This window comes from Acomys minous, assembly GCF_964271855.1.
Source record: "Acomys minous genome assembly, chromosome: 13".
NCBI lineage: Eukaryota > Metazoa > Chordata > Mammalia > Rodentia > Muridae > Acomys > Acomys minous.
Window position 1 is genome coordinate 43,339,906 of NC_140495.1, and position 22,288 is coordinate 43,362,193.

Genomic DNA, 22,288 nt, shown 5'->3' on the forward strand with positions numbered 1-22,288 from the left:
ATGAAGAGATGCCCAGGACTCAAATTTGTACTAACTGGTTATAGTCAAGTGTTGTCACCTATGCATACATCCCCTTTAGAACACCTGTAAGCACCAATTAGGGACCTATTGGTTCCCTTCTTAAAAAAAAAATTACATCATGTCTGTCTTCTCTTTCCTTTCCCCAATCTCTTCCATGTAACCCCCTTCTCTCATTCAAATTCATGGTCTCTTTTTAAAAGATTGTTACACACACACACACACACACACACACACACACACACACACTGCTCAGTTCATAAAAAAATTATTTGTTTGTCTATGCTTTCAGGAATGATCATTTGGTGATGTTTGTAGTTCTTTGTCTAAAGCTGAGACCTCATGAGCTTTCTGTCTTCCATGATTGCATGCCTATTGGCAATGTCCTCATTCAGATTTTGCGTAAGCAGCCATGTTGGGGGAAAGATTCTCTGTAAATTTCCATCTCTCAGAAAATTCTAGCTCTTACGATCCTTCTGCCCCTCTCTCCTGCAATGATCCCTGAACCTTAGGTGCAGGGGTTGTTGTTTTATGGGGACTGAGCTCTGCAACTCTGTTATGATCAGTTGTGGTTTTCAGTAATGCTGTGTCTGTTGCACAGAAAATGTTCCTTGATAAGGGGTGAGAAATACACTTAACTGTGGTATAAGGACACACACACACACACACACACACACACACACACACACACACACACACACACTATGCTGGTTTAGTAAAATGACAGTCGGTCATAGGATCTCTTTTGAGGCCATGACTTTACTAGCCGTGGGCAGTTTGCTAGATTCCTAGCGCCAGGTATTATTTTGCCTTTATTGAGTTGGGCTTAAGTCAAATTCGAAAGCTGTTTATTACTACCAAGGTGTGATGCAACTACTATACCCGTAGGGTTACTGTGCCGTACTGTACATCGTTGTGGTGCACAGGTGCATAGCTGAGAGGACTGTCAATTGCTTCTATTCTTTGGAAAATTTCATGGAACCTCCTGGAATGGTGACAGCTGGTTCTCAGGAAGGAGGCTTTCAGGTCAGATACAGCTTAGGGCCTCTGATCCCTGTGTCCCTAGGCTGCAGAGACTTTGTCTATGGGAGACAAACCAAGGCAGTATCGATGCCCTATAGTGTTTTGAGAGTCTCTTGGACAACCCTGGCCAACAACTCAAAAGAATGATTCTCATGTCTGTTAGGCTTTTTGCTAGCTAGTCTTTGGTTCTTGGGAGGAAGCATTGTCAGCTCATATGGCAAAATTTAATTTAAACTGTATGTATACACCAGCCTATGTGTATTATCAGTATTTGTAGCTAGATGGTTAGTAGTATGATTATTATTTTCAGATGTCCTTACTGTTATTTTATCATCTTCCTTTCTTCTTTATATATAATAGTTATAATAGTTATAATAGTTATAATTACATTATATATATAATATATATTATATATAATAGTTATAATAGTTATAATAGTTATAATTACAGTTGCTCTCTTTTTCACATTTTCCTTTATAGCACTTACACACTGCCAGTGTAGTCCCCTGTTTGTTTCTTTTCTACTTTCATACCAGTGAAATATCCTCTTGTCACTTTCCCTGTTTCTGCAGTTACTCCAGATTGTATATTCATATCTAAAGATGTGTTTTAGGAACTTCAGATGATAGAGAACAAGTGACCCTTGTCATTCTGGGTTTGGGTTGTCTCACTATGATATTTTTTTAGTATCATTCATTTACCTGAAAATTTCATGATTTTGCTTTTCTTTATAGGCTAATAGTATTCCATTGTGCCACATTTTTATTGTTCATTTTCAGTTGAAAGAAATTTAGATTATTTCCATTTTCTAGCTATTGTGAACGCAACCACAATGAACATGGATGAGCAAGTATCTGTGGAGTAGGTAGGTGTTGGTTGAGTCCTTTGAGCATATGCCAAAGAGTGCTATAGCTTGGTAATATGGTAGATTCAGAATGGCTGGACCAGTTAGCATTACTCCCAACAGGGAATGGCGATACTCTTTCTGTATGCCCTTTTCAGCATCTAACACTGCTTGTTTTATCTTTGCCATTAGGTAAGACAGAATCTCAATGTTAGTTTGATGTGGAGTTCCCTAATTGCTAGGGATGATGAACATATTTTGGGATATTTTGTTTTTCAATTTTTGTCTTTTTTTGCTTTCTTTAGTTCTTTTTATATTGTTTATTAACCATCTATCAGATGTAAAACTATCAGAGTCTCCCCTATTCTATGGACTTCCTCGTCATTTGATTGATGGTTTCTTCAGCTCTTTAGAAGCTTCTCAGTTTTATGAAGTTCCATTTGCGTTTATTTGCCTTAGTACTTGGATAAATGGGGTCATACTAAGAAAGTCCTTCTGTGCAATATATCAGGTAGGCTACAGCCTATGTTTTCACCTATAAGTTTCAGTGTTTCAGGTGTAACATTGAAGTCTTTGATCCATTTAAGAGTTAGATTTTGTACAAAGTGATAGGAGTCTAGTCTAATTTTCTATATGTAGGCATCCTTAAAAATAGTTTTTCTCCAGTGTATGATTTTGACATATTTGTTAAATATTAACTGGCTGAAGTTACATGTATTCATATTTGAGTCTTCCATTTTGTTTCATTAATCTTCATTTATTTTTGTGCCAGTACCATTTTTTTTTATTATCGTGTAAATCTAATATATCTTGATATCTGGATGGAGCAAACTCTCCAGTGTTGTTCTTTTTCCTCAGGATTGTTTTGGCTGTCTGGAGTCTTTTGTGGTTCCATGAATGTTTTAGAATTGGGGATGTTGACTTGGATTTCAATGGATCTATAAATGGCTTTTGATAGAATGGTCACTTTTACAATACATGACCTAGGGATGACATTCTATTTTCTAGTGTCTTTCCCTGCTTGTTTCTTCAGAGGCCAAAAGTTTCATTGTAGAAGTCTTTCTCCTCCTTGTTTATGTTTATTCCTAGATATTTTATTGTCTATTGAAGTGGGAGCGTGTTTATGCTCCTTCTCTGTGTTTTTGTTGCTGTGGATAGAAAAGCTATTGACTCATGAAAGCTATTGATTCTGTGTCCTGCCATATGCTGAATTTGTTTATCATTTCTAGAAGGCTTCCGGAAGAAGTATGTACAATATGTATACAGTATGTGTATTTATAATAATGTGTCATCAAAAACAGGCATAGATTGATTTCTTCTTTCCTATTAGTATCCTCTTAATTTCCATCTTTTGCCTTATTGTCCCAGCTAGTGATTTGAGCACAATATTGAGAAGGAATGGGGGTAGTGGACACTCCTATCTCTTATCTACTTCCTGATAACATTGCTTCATATTTTCTCCATTCTGAATGATAATGGCTATGGGTTTCTCATATACAGCCTTTATTATATTAGGGTTATGTTATTACTTGTCCCTCTTTCTAGGATATTTGCCATGAAACCATATTGGAGTTTGTCAAAAGTTTTTCTGCATCTATTGAGAGGGCCATGTGGATTTTTTTGTCTTTAAGTCTGTATATTATGTATATTATACATATATTACATAGTTTATTATACTTATTAATTTGTATATATTGAGCCATCCCTGCCAGTTATAAAGCTAATTTAGTAATGGTAGATAATCTTTTTGAAATGTGTCTGTATTTGAATTTTAAGTATTTTTGAGCATTTAAAAAATCTGTATTAAGGAGTAATGTTGGCCTATAGTTTTGTTGTATTCTTTCCTCTTTTTTTTTTGTTATTAGAATAATACTGGCTCCATAGAAAGAACTTGGGAGAACTCTTTTTGTTTTTATTTTCATTTTAAAAAATTGCTTAAATAGAAAGCTGTACATGGTGGCACACTCCTGTAATCCCATCACTTGTGGAGGCAAAGGCAGGTGGATATTTTTGAGTTCAAGGAGGCCAGCCTAGTCTATAAAATGAATCCCGGACAGCCAAGGCCACATAGAGAAAACTCTGCCTCAAAAAAAAAAAAAAAAAAAAAAAAAAAAAAAAAAAAAACAAACCAAAACAACCCAAAAGTTTAAAAAGGGTTGGTTATAGATCTATTTGGAAAGTCTGGGAGAACTGTGTGTGTTGCGAACCCATTGTTTTAGTTGGAGGACTTTATTACATTAAAATTTTCTTGTTTGTTACAGGTTTCTTTAAATTGTTGACTTCTTGTTTAATTCTGGTAGTTTGACTGAATCTAGTAATTATTCTATTTATCTTAGGTTTTCCATCTTAATGTAATACAAGCTTTAAGAATATTCCCTTATGATATTCTGAATATCTTTGAAGTATGTTTTGGTGGCTCCATATATGTTTCTGATTCTGTTTAATTTGGTTTCTCTCTTTACTTTGGGTAGTTGTGTCAAGGGCTTGTCAATGTTATCTGCTCAAAACCCAGCTCTTTTACTCTTTGCATCATTTTCTTTTTCTTTGTTTTATTTATTTCTCCTCTGATTTTTATTATTTATTTTCATTAATGGAGTTTAGGTTTGGTTTGTCCTTGCTTTTCCAAAATGTTGAATTGCATCATTAAGTTACTTATCGTACTTCTGATTTTTCCATGTAGGTACTTAGTTCCCCTCACAGGGTTGCTTACACTATATTTCAGAGGATTTTTGTGTTGTGTTTCATTTTCATTTAGCTCCAGGAAAAATTTTCATTTTTTTTTCTTGAATTGTTTTTGACAACTTTACCATTCAGTAATGAGTTGTTTAATCTCCAGGAGTTTGTATATGTACTAGAGATTTGTTTGCTGTTTACCTTTAGTCTTATTGAATTATGGTCATATCAGATATAGTTAGTTATTTCAGTCTGCCTGAACTTGTTATGATTTATTTATTTTTGTCCCAATGTGTGGTCTGGTTTAGAAGCTTCCATGTGCTGCTGAGTAGAATGTATAATCGTTGGCATTTGGATCATGGCTTAGTTAGGGTTTCTATTGCTATGATGAGACCCCATGACCAAAAAGCAATTTTGGGAGGAAAGGGTTTATTTGGCTTATGCATCCATAGCACCATTCACCACCAAAGGAAGTTAGGACAGGAACCCAGTCAGGGAAGGAACCTGGAGGCAGGAGCTGATTCAGAGGCCGCGGAGGGGTGCTGCTTGCTGCCTTGCCCCACATGGCTTACTCAGCCTGCTTTTGTATAGAATCCAGGTCCACCTGCTCAGGGATGGAGCCACCCACAATGGGCTGTATCTTCTCGTGCTAATGCACTAATCACTAATTAAGCAAATGCCCACAGGCTCGCCTGCTGTCCCCTTATGGAGGAATTTTCTCAACAGAAACCCTTTCATTTCTGATAACTTAAGCTTCTGACAAGCTGACATAAAACTAGCCAGGATAGGTGGAATATTCTGTAGGTACCTGGTAAGTCCATGTGATGTCTAATGCTATTTTATTCTGATGTTTTTCTTCTTAATTTTGTCCAGGCAACCTGTCTATTGTAGAAAATGGGATATTGAGATCACCTACAATTAGGAGGTGGATCTTAATCTGTGACTTAAACCCAGCTGTACCCCTGTTTACAAAAGTGAAATTGGGTGCATTAGAATTTGGTGTGCCCAGTGTTTAGAATAGTAATATCTTCTTGGTTGACTGTTTCCTTGGTTAGAATGAAGTGTCCTTTATCCCCTTTGAGGTAGTTTTAGTTTGAAACCAGTCTTGTCACATAGGATAGCAATGGCTGCTTGCTTCCTCGTCCCATTTGATCAGAGAGCAGCGCCCTTGTATTCTATCACAGTGCCTATTTTTAGAGCTAAGATGGACTTCTGGAGGACAGAAGTTAGATGGATTTCCTTAATCCATCTACCAAGCCAGTGTCTTTTGACTGGAGAATTGATGTCAATAATATTGGAAATTACTGAAAGTGTGTGTGGATTGCAGTGATGCATTGTTGATTTTTGTTCTCAGTGGTCCCTTGTGTTTTAGTAATTATGGCTTCATATTTCTTTCTACAATTTCTTGACCACAGTCCACAGTCTTTTCAGTCCAAAATTTTGCTTGTTACATGTCGTTAAGGTTATTTTGTTGCATATGGTTATTTTAAACTATTTATATTGTATATTTTTTTCTTTCTCCTTCAACAATGGCAGATAGTTTTGCTGGGTATTTTAGCTTAGGCTGGCTGTCATGGTGTTTTGGGACTTGGAGTACATTGTCACAGGTTCTTCTGGCTTTCTAAGTTTCTATTGAGAAATCAGTTGTTATTCTAATGGATTTTCTTTGAATGTGACTTGTGTTTTTTTTTCTCCTGAACTTTTCAATATTTTTCTTTGTTCCATATATTTAATGTTTTAGCTATAGTATGCTGCAGGGAATTTCTTTTCTTGTCTGGCCTATTTGGCTTTCTGTGTGAATAATGTATCTGTATAGGTATGTCCTTTTTAAGTTTGGGAGGATTTTCGTTGTTGAAAATGTGGTTTATGCCATTAACCTGGAATCCTTCTCCCTCATTTATTATTATAATTTAAAAATTTTGTCTTTTCATGGTATGCCACATTTTCTGTATATTACTTTTATGTTTTAAAAATTGTATTCTTTGCTTATTTCATCTATACCTTCTACTTTATCTTCAAGTACTATTGTTCTATTTTCTGTTTGCTTTACTTTGGGCTTTCTAGTTCAGTGTTTGGACTTCTGAATTCCATCTTAATTTTAGCTTTAATACTTTTCAGGGTTTCTATCCCCATTGAATTCTGTTTTCATATCCTAGGTCGTCTTCATCTTCATAATTCCCATCAGCCCCATGTCTGTGCTTTACTGTGATTCATCTAGGTATTTTCTCTTTTTTAAACTCAAATTTATTGAACTATTTGCGTCTTTTCAACTCTTTGAATTCTTTGATAAAACTCAATTGTTGTTTTAAATTCTGTGCTCTAGGGTTCATCTGGGTAATTTCCATTGTCACACTAGTGGGGTCGGAGGGAGGATACAGCCTTAATCTTTCATATTGTTTTTATTTTGTGATGAGATGTAGGCATGTGGACTTCTTTTGTTAGTCTTACATCTGATATGTATAGAGCAGTTTGGAGCCATGGAGAGCATGTGTAGGTCAGGTTGGGCCTAGGATCTGGGTATGGCTTAGGTGGATTGAAGTCAGCTGGGGGTTGATGTGCAGTGTGCATCTGGGTCCAGGACTGGAGTTTAGGAGTAGAGCTGGGGATTGATGATGCTTCCTGGGGATTTGGATAAGACCTGGCTAAATCCTGGAGAAGGATTGCAGCATCTGGATGGGTAGAGAAGTGCATGCAGTGTGGTAGGGTCCTGTGGGTGGGAGGCAGGCATGGGAGTCCTGGAGGAAGCTTAGAAGTTGGATGTTGTATAGGCAGAGTTGACTGGATTAGCCTAGGGCCCTTGGTGTACCGCAGGGGCTGGATCTGAGAAGCTGAGGTAGATGTGTGCATAGAAGAATCAGGATTCCTCATCTGGCTGGAGCCTAGAGAAGGTTCTGTAGAATCTGGCTGAGTGGTAGGACAGAATAAATCCCATTCATTGTACATTCACAAAAGATCTACTAGAAGGGAAATTATTTTATACCTGATGACTTTTACCACCCAGACAATGCAGTTAAGAGAGCTTCTGTATTGAGAATTCAAGGATAGAATACATGCTTTGTTATTTTTCTTTTTAAAAATTCTATTTATTCACTTTTCATCCCTATTGCAGCTTCCTTCCTCCCTTCCTCCCAGTCCCTCTAACCCTCTTCCTCATTTCCCCCCTCTCCTTCTACTCAGAAACGAGAGTGACACCACCCCACCCTCAACAAATCCACCCCAGACATCAAGTCACATCAGAACTAAGCGCATCCTCTTCACCTGAGGCCCTACAAGGCAGCCCAGCTAGAGGAAAGTGGTCCAACAGTAGACAATAGAGTCCATGTCAGAGACAGAACCCACTTTAATTGCTAGGGCAACCTCATGAAGACTGAGGTGTCCATCAGCTACATATGTGTAGGGGGCCTAGGTTAAGTTCTTCCATGCTTTTTTGGTTGGCGCTTCAGTCTCTGTGAGTCTCCATGGTCTTCGGCTAGTTGACTCTATCGGTCTTCTTGTGGAGTTCTTGTCCCCTCTGGGCTCCTCTGTCTTTACCCCAAACTCTTCTGCAAGATTCCACGAGCTCTGCCTAATGTTCAGCTGTGAGTGTCAGCATCTGTTTCCATCTGCTGCTGGGTAGAGCCTCTCAGAGGACAGCTGTGCTAGACTCCTGTCTGCAAGCATAGCAGAGTATCCTTAAAAGTGTCAAGTCTTTGCTCTCTCCCATGAAGTGGGTCTCAAGTTGGGCCAGTCATTGTCTGGCTCTTCCCGCAATCACTGCTCCATTTTTTTTTATCCATGCATACCACATAGGCAGGGTAAATTTGGGGTTAAAGTTCTTCACAACTCAGGAAAGAATTTGGTGTTGACAGAGTCTCATAAACGTCCCCAAAGCAGCATAACTGACACGCGTGACTAAACTGAAGCTCAGACTTGATCCAGTCTCTCCCAGGCTTGTTCTGATTACTTCGCATCCATAAGGGCAGGTGTGTTCACTGAAATACTAAGCAAGCAGTAATGAGTTTGGACTCTTTTTTTCTAAAGTAAAAATACTTTTCATTAGCTGCTAAAATGTATTTATATTCTCATAAAATGAAAATGACATAATATTTTCTTTTTATGAGAAAATATTAATTAAAAGGAATTGGAAACTTTGAGAAGCATTGACTAAGCCAGGGCTCACAAACAGGCTGACTCCTTGGGATATTGAGAGAGAGAGGGGAGGAACATTACAGGAAGGGAGCAGTGGCGGGAGGCTAAGAACCATTCTTCAGATGCTCCTGCTGACAGGAAAGCCAGGTGTGAATCCTCCCACCACGGAGCATTGATGGAACGAGTGTGAAACTTGTGGCAAGCAAACAAAACAACAGCTAAAAGAAGGCGTAGCTACCTTCTGAGTGGGATGAGCAGGCATCGAATCCTCTAAATCTCCCAGAACTGAAAGCCAAGTAAGAGAGAGCGTCTTGGATTTTGAAGTTCATAAAGGTGTCCTAGATCTTTAAAACATTGTGTTTGTATATTTCTACATACAATTTTGGCCTTTGTTAATGGAGACTTAAAATATTTTAAAATAACTTGTATCATACATTTTATGGCTATTAGGAGTGAGTCCAGATGATGCATTTGACAAACTACTCATCACAGTCAATTAAAAATGTAAATTTTAAGCCATGTGCTGGTGGCACATGCCTTTAACCTCAGTATTTAGGGAGGCAGAGACAGGCAGGTTTCTGAATTCGAGTCCAGCCTAGTCTACAGTGTGAGATCCAGGACAGCCGGAGCTACACAGAGAGAACCTGTTACAAAAAACAAAACTAACTAACTAATTTTGTTTATTTATTTATTTATTTTAGTGAAATTTAAGAACATTTTTCTCCAAATGCCCCTTTATTTAACATAGTGTGGGCAATCGGACCGTTTCAAAGTCACAGCCTCACTTCCCAGCATTCATTATCATTTTGACATTCGTTAGGTGTAGTTCAGTATTTCAAGTGGCATAAGAATTATGCTTTCCTGTGGTAATTTTCCACAGACTAAGTATTGACTTCATTTGATTTGGGCTGAAAAAAAGTCAATTCATGAATATTGATCACATGCTAAGGTCTTTGATGGCGATGAGTTGAATAGTAATATTTAACATACTTATTGTGTTAAAACACTCAGTTTAAGATGGGAGCAGATGCAGAGTCCTACAGCCAAATAGTAGGCGGAGCCTGCGGAGTCCTGTGGAGCAGTGGGAGGAAGGATTAGAGGAGCAAGAGGGATCAAGGACACCACAAGAGCACGACCCACAGAATTAACTGATAGTGACTCAAGTGGGCTCACAGAGATCAGGGATCCTGGGTGGGTCTGTCCTCTGTCCTCTTGTTATGGTTTTGTATCTCAGGGGGTATCAATCCACCCTGGCACCTCAAGTTGCAAAAGGACTAAGTGCATCCTCTTGCATTGAGACCAGATAAGGCAGCCCAGCTAGGGGGAAGGGACCCCAGTGCAGGCAACAGACTGTCTCTGATTCTTTTGCTCATCGTTGGGATCTTTCTTCTCTTATGGGGTTGCTTCATCTAGCCTTACTGTGAGAATATATGCCTGGTCTTCTTGTAGCTCATTATGCTGTATTTGGTTGATAATTTTGGAAGGCCTGTTCTTTTCTGAGGCGAGGAGGAGAGACTGAGGAGAAGAGGGATGGGAAATTGTACTCAGGATGTAATATATGAGAGAAGAAAAAAAAATACAGGGAAAAGGAACCACTCAGTTTAAATCACTTTTCTATAGTATTTTACTGAGAACTACAATAAGTATGTTATTTATCCATGTAACTCTCTTTCTTCCTCGGTTTATCCTTCAACCTATTCTAAATACCTTTATTAGTTCCTTGTTCACAATGTAACGAAAGATTCAATAATTTAGGGATACAATTGAAAAAGCATCCCTGATGCAATAGTATTTTTTTTTGATTCATGTGCATGTGCGTGCGTGCATGTGTGTGTGTGTGTGTGTGTGTGTGTGTGTGTGTATGTGTGTGTGTGTGTGTGTGTGTGTGTGTGTGTGTGTGTGTAGAGACCCAAGGTTGATATTGGGAACTGTTTACTATTGCTTTTCAACCTTAATCCTTTGAGGCAAAGTTTCTCAATGAAACGAATAGCACTCTAGTATGGCTAGTCCTGCTAGCAGTTTGCCTTGTGAATTCCCTGTCTCTACCCTCTAAAGCTGGAGACACAGGAGGACCACGATGCTTACCCTGAATTTATGTGGGTCCCTGGGGATCTGAATATGGTTCTCATGCCTGAGAGGCAAGGCACTTAACTGTGGAGCCGTCGTCTCATGATACAATACTCTTCAGAGTTGCAAACGGTCCTCCTATCCAGGGAATGGCTAAATTTTGGACTGGATTGAGGTCAAGAGAAGACATTTGGGTCTTCACAGGTGAGAGGAATCTTCATGTGAAATGTAGAGCAAGTCAGTCCCTTCCCCCACAAAAAGATACGGAATTCAAGGAACACAAGTGGTTCTTTGTGGCTAAAGAATGGCAGTAAGTCACACATGGGAAATCACAGCTGGGAAGTCAAGGAGTGGCGCAAAACAGCTCTTCTGCTATGTTTAGCCTATTATACAAAATTTGGATTTAATTTCTTGTATCTCTTTTCTCTATAACTAATACTATAGTGAGGGTCTCGTGTGGTCCAATGCCCAAAATAGATTCAATATTTCATGTGGCTCCACATCTGGCAAATGAGAAGATCCTCTAATGTTGAACTATACCTTGACTCTCCTACATATCTGGGTAAATGTGGCTCCCTCGCCAGACAACCCTTCTTCTTGAAAGACCAGGTGCTGCTCCTGCTTACGCCTTAGAAGCAGCTTTCAGTAGCAGTAGGTTTATTGCAATAGTCGAATCACATGTCTCTGTAATCAGGTGACACCTCATCCTCTTGATACTGCGAAGGCTCCCCTTACGGTCCTCCGTTGTTCTTTAGTAGGGATCCCTGGTATATTTTACGGCCTCATCCCCTGGACCGTTGCTCCCCATCACTGTGCAGACTGTATGTGAAGCACTGTGGCTCAATCTGTGACATGCAGGCATCCTGTACTCTGTAACATTAAAGAGCAAGTTCTCCCTCACCTACAGTGCAAATAGCGGATGAGAAACCCATACTGGGGAGAATTAAGCTCTCTGAGTAGCTCTTATGAATGTCTTTGTGTCCTTCCCACTATTTCTCATGATTAATCATAATTTTAGGACATAAAGGACAAAAGCATAAGACAAATTACTATAAGATTGTGTATTGTTATAATTAATCTCCTGAATTTTGTATTCTAATAGAGATAAGCAGAATTTGAGAACAAAAAAATTTCAGACAATATTTTTCTAAACAAAGGAGTGTTAGAAGAAACAGTCTTCCCCAGGGAAGATCATTCCAACTGGTTTTCCAGTGCCAAATTGTCATCCCTGAAAACACATAGACAAGTTACATAAGACTGAGTGGTTATATTTAGGAGTATATATGTGTATATATGTATGGATGTAACAACAATTAAGGAAAAAAGAGGTAATGAATTTAAAAGAGACCAAGAATGTGTATTGGGAAGGCTTAGAGGGAGGGAAGGGAAGGGAAAATGATATTAGGATCTCAAAAATTAAAAAAAAAATAAAAAAAATAACTATTAAAGTAAACCTGGAAATTTATCTTTCATGTTCCTTTTCTTGAACTCTTAGGAGTATATTCCATGTTCAGATCATAGTTCTACCAGACACAGTGCCTGTTAACAAAGACTAATAGTTTTATATCTGTGTCAGTTCTTGCTCTGTAAACATAAATAGAAAAAACCCAAACACCAGATCCTGATGAGCAGTGAGCCCTGGGGTCCCATGGCAGGTGAGACGCTTTGTAGTCAGGGTATAAGAACATCAGAATATAAAGAACTCAAGAAATTAAACCCCACCAAACCAGATAACCGAATTGAGAAATGGGGCTTAGAACTAAACAGAGAATTCTCAACAGAGGAATACCAAATGGCTGAGAAACACTTAAAGAAATGCTCAACCTCCTTAATCATCAGGGAAATGCAAATCAAAACAACTCTGAGATTCCATCTTACACCCATCAGAATGGCTAAGATCAAAAATTCAAGCGACACCACATGCTGGCGAGGATGTGGGGAGAGAGGAACACTCCTTCATTGCTGGTGGGAATGCAAACTAGTACAGCCACTTTGGAAATCTATCTGGTGTTATCTCAGAAAACTGGGAATAGGGCTTCCTCAAGACCCAGCTATTCCACTCCTTGGAATATACCCAGAAGATGCTCCAGCACACAACAAGAAAATTTGCTCAACCATGTTCATAGCAGCCTTATTCATAATAGCCAGACATGGAAACAGCCTAAGTGTCCCTCAATAGAAGAATGGATAAAGAAACTGTGGTACATATACACTATGGAATACTACTCAGCTATTAAAAACGAGGAATTCCCAAAATTTGTGGACAAATGGATTGAGCTAGAAATGATCATAATGAGTGAGTTAACCCAGAAGCAGAAAGACTCAAATGGTATATACTCACTTATATCTGCATATTAGCCCAAGGGTCATGTCACATGAAAGTCTTCAATTACCAGGAAACTGGGACAGTGGGGAGGACATCCTATTGGGACTCTAGATGAAAGAAGCATGGGAGAATAGCAAAGTAGAAGGATCCAGAGGGTCCTAGAAACCTATAAGTAGAACATTATGATAGGCAGATTTGGGCCCAAGGGTCCCGCTCAAACTAAGGCACAGCCAAGGACAATACAGGCTGTAAACTTTAAACCCCTACCCAGATCTAGCCAATGGTCAAACACTCTCCACAGTAGAGTGGAGAGTGGGATATGACTTTCTCATATACTCCGGTGCCTCATATTTGACCATTTTCTCTGGAGGGGGAGACCTGGTGGCACTCAGAGGAAGGACAGCAGGTTACCAAGAAGAGACTTGATACCCTATGAGCATATACAGGGGGAGGTAATCCCCCTCAGGAACAGTCATAGGGGAGGGGAATAAGGGGAAAATGGGAGGGAGGGAAGAATGGGAGGATACAAGGGATGGGATAACCATTGAGATGTAACAAGAACAAATTAATAAAATAATATATATCTTGGAAAAAAAAAAAGAACATCAGAATAACAGTGACGATGTAAACACTGGGGAGTGAATGCAGATGAGAAGACAGGGTGGCTTGTTATTCCACAGGCTGTACAAGCCATTCCAGCCGAGAACCGTCTTATTTGTCTGTTTACAAACCTACTAGGACACACTTATGCAAGTGATCATTTTTCTGTTGAAAGCTACTGCCTTAAGGGATCAGACATTTGTTCTAATTACTTTGCTAATCATATTTTATAACCTTTTATAATTGCCTTCAAACTCATCCCACATATTTTTGAATGACTTTAATGATGATAAATTGTCAAACTTTGAAAGTAAATTAGGACTAGATATCTTGAGAAATTCCCTGTAGCAAAAGACTGAGAGTCAATGATCAAAAATTTAAAAGATAAATAGGTATAAAGGGTTAAAAGATGTTACGGACTAGGAAAGGTTGAAGGAGAGGCAAGGGCAGCGTAGAGGAGAGAATATTGAGAGACAGAAATGACACTAAAGGCTTTTGAAAAGGTCATATGGAAACTTACTACTGTAGAAGCTTCTGCCTACATATATAAAAAGACTTAAAATGGAGAGAAAGAAGGTCAATTTTCTCTATTAGTGTAGCCCCTAATAAGTAGACTCTGATCATGCTTTAGTGGAAAGCCACATATCCACATATATTTAGACAGCATAAATTGATCATGACAGAAGAAAAAATGACACAAAGTTTGCTGAGGAGATAGGGGAGGTATGTGTGGAATAAGTTGTGGGGGAGAGAATGAACATGATCAGAAATTCTCAAAAAGTAATGGACTAGCTAGAAATGTATGAAATTACCATTTACTTAGGTAATTTTCAAATGAATACTGATAATTCATGTGCTTCGACCCAAGAAAAAGCTTGACAACAAAAATGTAAACAGAATCTCCAAGTTGTCAGAAAATGTTTATTTGGTTTCTGATGCTATTTGGAAGGTGTTGAACTTTTGCCAACCAGGCAAGAGTTGAGAAGTGCTGGGCTGCGAAAGGCACTACTAAAAATTGCATTACTCTTCAAAACCAAGATTTTTAAAATACTGAATTCTCTAGAACAAGATGGATGAGAAAATATTATTTGCAAAGATACATGACAACGATATTTGCTTAGGTAGGTTAGAAGTGACCTTTAACCAGAATCTTAACTTTTAAGTGAGTTTGAAACTGAAAGTCACAAAATCTCCATGTTAAGAAATTAGTGAGCTTAAACATATTAGCTTCTGAAAATGGATGGACAGTCCACATTGGGACAGTTGTGTTGCAGATCACAAATAATCCCAGAATGAAATGTCTAAAAGAAGCTTCTTGCTGTAGGTATAACTCAGCTGATACAGTGCCTACCTGGCTTGCACATAGCCCAGGGTTTGATCTCTAGCAGCAGATACACTAGGCAGAATGGTGGCCCGTGCCTAAGGTTCTAGAACTTGGGAGGCAGAAGCAGAAGACCAGAAGTTCACATCATCTTTGGATATACAGAAGATCAGTCTAAAATGTATAAGACGATGTCATCACAAAAACAAAGAGGATGGTGTGATGTCATTGGAAGAGTAGGGAAAAATTACTGAGAAGAAACTTCCACTTGGTTTCCTTCTAGGTTTTATTTACATTCTTTCAAGACTGACCACTATTTACTCATGGTCAAGTAGCTAAAACTTAGCCAAAATCTAAAACCTTGTTGATAAAGAATCAGAGAAAAACACGTGAGGTCACGTAGAAACTAGAATTCAAGGGGAAGGAGGGAATACTGGAAGTCTTCTCAGAGGAGAGCCCCAAGTCCTGCTTCATAAGACCAGACATAGTGCACAGTAGCGGAGTAGAGACTTTGGTTGCTACTCAGTATCAGAGAGACTGAGTATAAAGCAAAAGACTAAAGAAAGGGCTGATGAGATGGCTCAGGAGGCAGAAGTGCCTGCTACCCCTGAGGGTGAGTCAACTCGCATTAGAACACCCATGATAGGGGAGAAGTAGTCCTCTGATGTCCACACGTGTATTCATCACGGCACGTTGCACTGAGTAAACAAATACAATGGTAGACTTGATACCCTATGAGCATATACAGGGGGAGGAGGTCCCCCTCAGTCACAGTCATAGGGGAGGGGAGTAAGAGGAAAATGGGAGGGAGGGAGGAATGGGAGGATACAAGGGATGGGACAACTATTGAGATGTAATATGAATAAATTATTAAAAAATTTAAAACTAAGTGAAAGTAGTATTTATGTGTTTAGAACAGAATCAGGAGTCTTTTACATGTACCGTTGCCTCCAGATCATAACTTTTAGGCATTCAAAGAAACAGAATAATGTCACTCATATTCAAAGGAAGATATAAATTCATAGCAACAACTTCAAGGCTTTGCATATGTTGTAATTAACTGGCATAGACTTATGCTGTTGTGGAGATGAATAAGAAACAAGCCACATTTTATCAGCTCAAATTTTAAAAATTGAGTAAAGGCAAAATAGAAAATATAGAACAGATGTAAAAAATTAAAAGCCAGACTTCTGCCTTTATCATTACTGCACCTTATACTGAAAATACCGGCTTCAGAAGGGAAACTGGACAGATGTGAAACGTGTCTTCATGATGCCTGAGAATATATCTCACCAAAATATTCCATTAGTGGGTTTCCATAGAAATACTGGGATTTATTTTCTGGGCTCCCTAGTAAGGACTTCAGCACAGCATTGTAATTGACAAGAAACCTCATATGAGAACTGTTTCATTTGTCACTAGGCACTAGATGAACCAGCCAGGACGGACAGCAACTCCAAGGCCAGCGTGTTAGACCTCCCAGTGCAGGTAAAGGCGTCAGCTTACCCTGCTTTGGTATGCAGTGCCCAAACCCATTGCTAACCCCATTCCTGGTTTCAATTCTTCCAGTTGTGTTTCCCTGCACAGCTCAGGCAGCAAACCGAAGAGCTCTGTGCTACTATTGATAAGGTCTTGCAGGACTCCCTGTCTATGGTAATGCTGTAGAGTAGAGTGCGCTGTTCAAACCTTTGCTTGCTTTTCTTCATTCCCCTCTGTCTTGCCATGATGCCTCATAGGCTTGTCCTTTCCTTTTCTTCTGTTCTTTTCTTTTCCAGCAATCTTCTGACTCTCCTTCACGGCCCCCACAGACAGTGTTGGGTTCTGAAACAATCAAAGTATGTATGTATTTATGACGGTTTACCATACCATTCAATTTTCTGCATAGATGATTTCAAACTGTGATTTAGGGCTCAGTAGTAAATTGAGAAAGCAACACACTAGTAGTAATCGGGGCACACACAGCAAAGTGCAGTGTTCACTTTTGCTTCTGTTTGGTTATGTGTACACACATAGGTCAGACTTCCCAGAACTGCAATGTAATTTTTTTTGGCCATCGATCAATTTCAAATAGTTTGAAAACCAATATATTAGGCTTTTGTGGATTTACATGTCAAGTTTGTAGCTTATGTTAATTTTGGACCATAGCTTCAGTATTAATGTAACTTACATATACTTGGAAGTATAGAATTGGGATTTGAAATTTGCAAAAGCAACACTCTTTAATAAAGCTTTCATATGAGTGTTAATTCTTCAGTTCTGATCAAATTGATTTCACTATCTGTGACTTAAAGGAATAGAATTTCGGAGCCATTAGATTGTCAGAGTTGTTCTGAGTGTTTGTTTTTTCCTCATAATGTGTCTGTTTTCATTTGCTGGATCAAAGCATATAGTTCTACAATTTTGTATCTTTCAGTGCTTAATGGAGCTCTGCTCATCCCAATTTCAAAATAAATTGTTTTTTCCTATATGGATAACGAATTGCTCTAAAAAAATAATTCTTACCCTTGTTTTCTCTCTTTCAATGAACACAAACACTTTTGGCATATACTGTTTATGATGGGACAGTTACGGATAAATGCAGATAATGTTATAGATAAATATCACGATTTTTTTTGTGGTATTGAAAGTTTCCTTTACTTCAAGTAATTGTTATGTGCCTGCTATGTGCTTGGGATTTGAGGCACTAGAAAAATAAAGACAAGCTAGGTGGAAATCCAAAGGAGCTTACTGCAGCCATGTAAGAAGAGATAGGATTTACTCTGAGATACACACATGGAATGGAGTCAGAAAGACCAAGGACAATGTCTTCAGGTAAAGGTATAGCAATCTACTAATTTCCTGATGCAACATGACTTGGTTTTGTGAAGATGTTGAAAAAGTCAGTGTATTTGAAATTTAGTGAACCAGACACAAACATCATGAAATTAGATTGGGAATCTATTTGTCATGATATGAGATTTGGATCTGAAGGAAAATAGAGAGGAATAAAAATGATCATTCTGGCAGCTGGGAAGAGGCTACTGAAGAGGCCAGGGTCACAGTGGCTGTTGGTGTCCTGGAGAGGTGGACTCAAAAGAGCCATGGAGAAGCAAATGGGCTTGTGGCTTGATAACAATTCAGATATGAACAATAAAGGGGAGAAGCCATGAATGAGCCCTACATCTCTGCTCAGGGCACATGACAGTGAACTACACGCAGAATAATGGAAGACAGAGGATGCGGTAAATTAGGCAGTGTTTGTATGAGAATTGTATGGATGGAGTCATTCAGTCTGCAGCTAGTAGGTGAGATGTGGGCATCACATACTGCCAACCTGTACAGAGATCCAAGGAACAAAACATAGGCACGTAGAGGTGGAGCAAGTCAAATATATTGAAACGGCTATGTTAAGAGGATAATCATAACAGTATGCTATCATAGTAGCTGTGAGATTATTTAAGAGAATAGAATTGTTTATTGCTACCAAGAGGCAGGAAAAATGAGTCTAGGAGAGAGTTTATGAGATTTGACTTGTGTATTTTGAAATTATATTACTAATGTTTATAGTAAGATCATTCTCAAATTGTATAACTTTGCTAGAATATAATCTTTTTTTGAACATAGAAATTTTCCTGTATGATAACATAACCTTATGACAAAGTAACATTATGTTTATAATTTTTAAATGTGTTTTTCTACATGTGTCTTTTATCCTTTTATCTTATGCCTTTTTGTATCCCTTTGCCCATTTTTCTTTAGGGTCACATATTTCTATGTATCACTTTATATTCAACAGATTCTGTTTATTTGGAAATTTAAGCCAGTTACAATTATTGTAATATTTGTCATATCAGCACTGACTGCTGTTACTATTAACTAATATTTTCAACTTAGATATTTTTGCTCTTTTTTGGTATTTTGATTAATTTATATTTTTATTTAAGTACCTTGACATTTACTAATTTGAAATTTAAAATATATTACATCTTGTTATTTTTGTGATTGCACACATGTTAAGGAGAGTGGTTTTGCATGTTGGTAAACCATTTCACATTGGATGACTGAAGAAAGAAAGACACCCGCGGATGTAATAAAGCTTTACAGCAGCAGAGTGGAAGAGCCTCAAGGGACCGAACCCTGATCTGCTTTGCAGAAACATATTTATTGATTATTATAGAAAAGCTAATTTTAGAGTGAGTCATACCAGAGCCTCTGATCTGATCTATGTGCTGCCTGAAGGGATACATGACCCACACACGTCTCATTCCTTATTGGGCACCATTTGCAGTACTCAAGAATACAAGAATTACAGGTTTGCAGGAATGTCTTGTGACTGAGTCATGCCAAGTGCATAAAGTTCCTTCAGAATAATAGCTCCATGAATCTCAGAAAAAAAATTACTGCTCAGACACAAAAGACTTCCTCAGGTACATCTGAAAACAATCCCAACAATCTGGTGTTCACTCCAGATACAATGTCTTTATTGACTTCCCAGTACAGTTGGGTTTATGTAATGGGTTCACGAATGTCTTTCTCAATATTATATGAAACAGAACTTTTTACATGTTTTTAATCAAGCCAACACACAGATATGTAGTATTTGTTAGCATATTTGGAGTTGTGTCTGAATTTTTATGAATATCCCTTTTAATTTCTTCTTTACTTAGATCATTAATTATGAAGCATTTATATACTTATTTTTATCGTTTTTGTAATTGTGCTGCTGGTTGTTTCAACTTAATCTACTTGAGTATATCTTGTGACTTCATCTGTGATAAAAAAAATCTTCATTTTGCTTTTTCATTTAATCATAGATCTTGGTTTGATAAGATGGCCAGTGAGTAAAGACACTGTGCCCCAAGTGTGATGGCCAGAGTTCTGCCTGCTAGTCATATATGAAAAAAGGGGAGAATTGACTCCTTCAAGTTGTCCTTTGACCTTCATGTTCATGTTATGGACACACACACACACACACACACACACACACACACACACACACACACCTCAATGTAATTAGAATTATAGTTTTGCTAAAAATAGGATAATAGATCTTCTCTTTGACCTCTGTCTGTCTAGATTCTTTTTCTCATACTTACAAAATATTTTGACTATGACATTTATAACTCCTCAAGGGTAACCGATTTTAATTTAACTCTGTATACACTTTAAATATTGACTAAAATATTGATAATTTTTCCATAGGTATGTAGGAGTGAATTTTCATGTTATGTATCTCTACTGCTACTGTCTATGATCTTTCACCTTGAGTCTTTAGGCTTCTTCCTAAGTTTTGTAGACAATTTAGCTGTATGTGTGTCTGATACCTAGCATAGCAATAATAATCTCAGTACTAGGATTTGCCAATATTGTCAAGGTTCCCTCAGTATTTTCATGGTAAGAGGAATGTCTACCTCAGAAGGCAGATGTTCCCTAGTACCACCTTCCCCATTGCAGGTGTTTCAGACTGTAGGGACCCTGAGCCTCATCCCAACCCCCTGCCCCTCTGCCCCTCTACTCCTTGTCCTGGTTGTCATTACAGAGGAAGAGTTCAGCAGAGAACTAGCAGAAGCTATAAGCTGTGTGACTGTGTATCAAGCTGCTTCCTTTTCTGCAGCCTGCACAATGGAGCACAGTGACACAGTCACTCCCTGAGTGTGGCCCTTTGCTTGCCTTATCGCTGGTGTTGCAAGAGGGCCAAAAGAAAATATGGAAATGTCAACCGTCAAAAGTTACAGAATAAGATGGCAACTGGTGGTATTTTGTAAAAGACAGAGCAATTGTTTAGGAAAGGGATCAAGGAAGACTTTTTTGTTTGCTTTTTGAGGTTTGGAATGACAAAGTCATGTTGCTATGCTGGTGGGTCTCGTGTTTAGAGGAATGTGAGGTGCTGGGTCTAGAAAGAAGCAGAGATGCTACTTAAAAAAATACATCTAGTAGATCTCGATTCGAAAAAGAATGTATTATGGTCTGACTCCCTCCTCCAGGAATTAATAATCCTGGAAGCCATTGTTGATCTGATGGTATAATATGTGGCTCTTAAAGTGTGACTGGGTCATGGGGATAGAGTCTTAATTAGTGGGACTATGAAGAAGACCAGGGAGAAACTTTTTACCTCCTACAACATGTGAGGAGAACAAGAAAGAGATTTCCAACTGTGAATGAGAAAACAGGGCCTTACCATGCAATAAACCTGTCTGACGTGAACTGAGCAGATTAAGGACCTTTTGTTTACAAGCTACCCAGTCCATTGCATTTAGTTTTATTTTATTTTATTTTCATTTTTTCTCCTTTATTAATTTATTCTTGTTACATCTCAATGGTTATCCCATCCCTTGTATCCTCCCATTCTTCCCTCCTTCCCATTTTCCCCTTATTCCCCTCCCCTATGACTGTTCCTGAGGGGGATTACCTCCCCCTGTATATGTTCATAGGGTATCAAGTCTCTTAGTTTTAGACGGTCTTGAAACGTTATTCTTTAATAAGAATGATGGCTTCCACTATAGTATGACCAGTGATAGGAGACCCAAGTCCAGATGTAAGGACAGTTATGTAAGTTGAGGCAGAGAAAATAATTTCTTGAGTGATCGTATTTCACAGTGAACACATTTCAATGGAGTAAATTTAAGATCACAGCTGAGCACCGTGTTCTTCCAATTTCTCCTCTGCATTATTATGTCCTGCCTTCCTCTGCTTGCTCATCTGCCTGTTCCAAACTGACCAGTGTGGGAGTGAATAGAGGATCAGTTTCTCCTTCCTTTAGCACTGTCACTCAGCCTTGTGCAAATCGCATACATGCTGACAGCATCAAGTGTATACCTATTGCCTGGTACCTTTTTTCTATTTAGATTCCTATTTAGCCTTTGTTCCATTCAGAGCTACAAAAACCTTTCAAACTCAGCATAGCTGAAGATGAAGTCAAGACTTTTTTCTCCCATGTGATCTCACCTTCCCTCTTTTCACGTCTGTTGATTGTATTCTTTTATTTGCTTAAGTTCATCAACTTTGTGTGAAGGTTTTCTCTTTTTATAACATTCAATACCTTCTCTTTTTCCACCATAGCAAAATAGCTGCAGAATATGATTATTTCATATCTTCTGTGCTACTAAAATACCAAATTGACATTTTAGCATCATTGTTACATGGGTACCTCACTCTACTCTGTTATAAATATACTACACATAGATTCTATTAAAGTATTCCTTTATTACTCTTGTCCAAAACATACATATTTTCCCACAGAATATAAGGCAAAGTCCTTATAAGATGATTTATTATCAGGTCTCTGAACACCATCATGGCTTGTCCTCCC

At 38.4% G+C, this 22,288-nt stretch overlaps 1 protein-coding gene across 24 annotated transcripts in view; it reads left to right on the plus strand.

Moving 5' to 3' along the window:
* MLIP (muscular LMNA interacting protein) overlaps positions 1-22,288 on the plus strand; it is a 265,468-nt gene that overhangs the window by 172,758 nt on the left and 70,422 nt on the right. For 14 of the 24 annotated variants that reach the window (XM_084752855.1, XM_084752868.1, XM_084752848.1 and 11 more), the window contains 3 exons: positions 16,423-16,488; positions 16,570-16,653; positions 16,776-16,835. The exons of 4 other annotated variants lie outside the window; for them this stretch is intronic. In XM_084752855.1, the coding sequence (XP_084608981.1) occupies positions 16,423-16,488; positions 16,570-16,653; positions 16,776-16,835 (210 nt within the window). The remainder of the gene's footprint in view (positions 1-16,422; positions 16,489-16,569; positions 16,654-16,775; positions 16,836-22,288) is intronic. 6 more of the 24 variants (XM_084752858.1, XM_084752864.1, XM_084752867.1 and 3 more) reach the window with 2 other exon arrangements.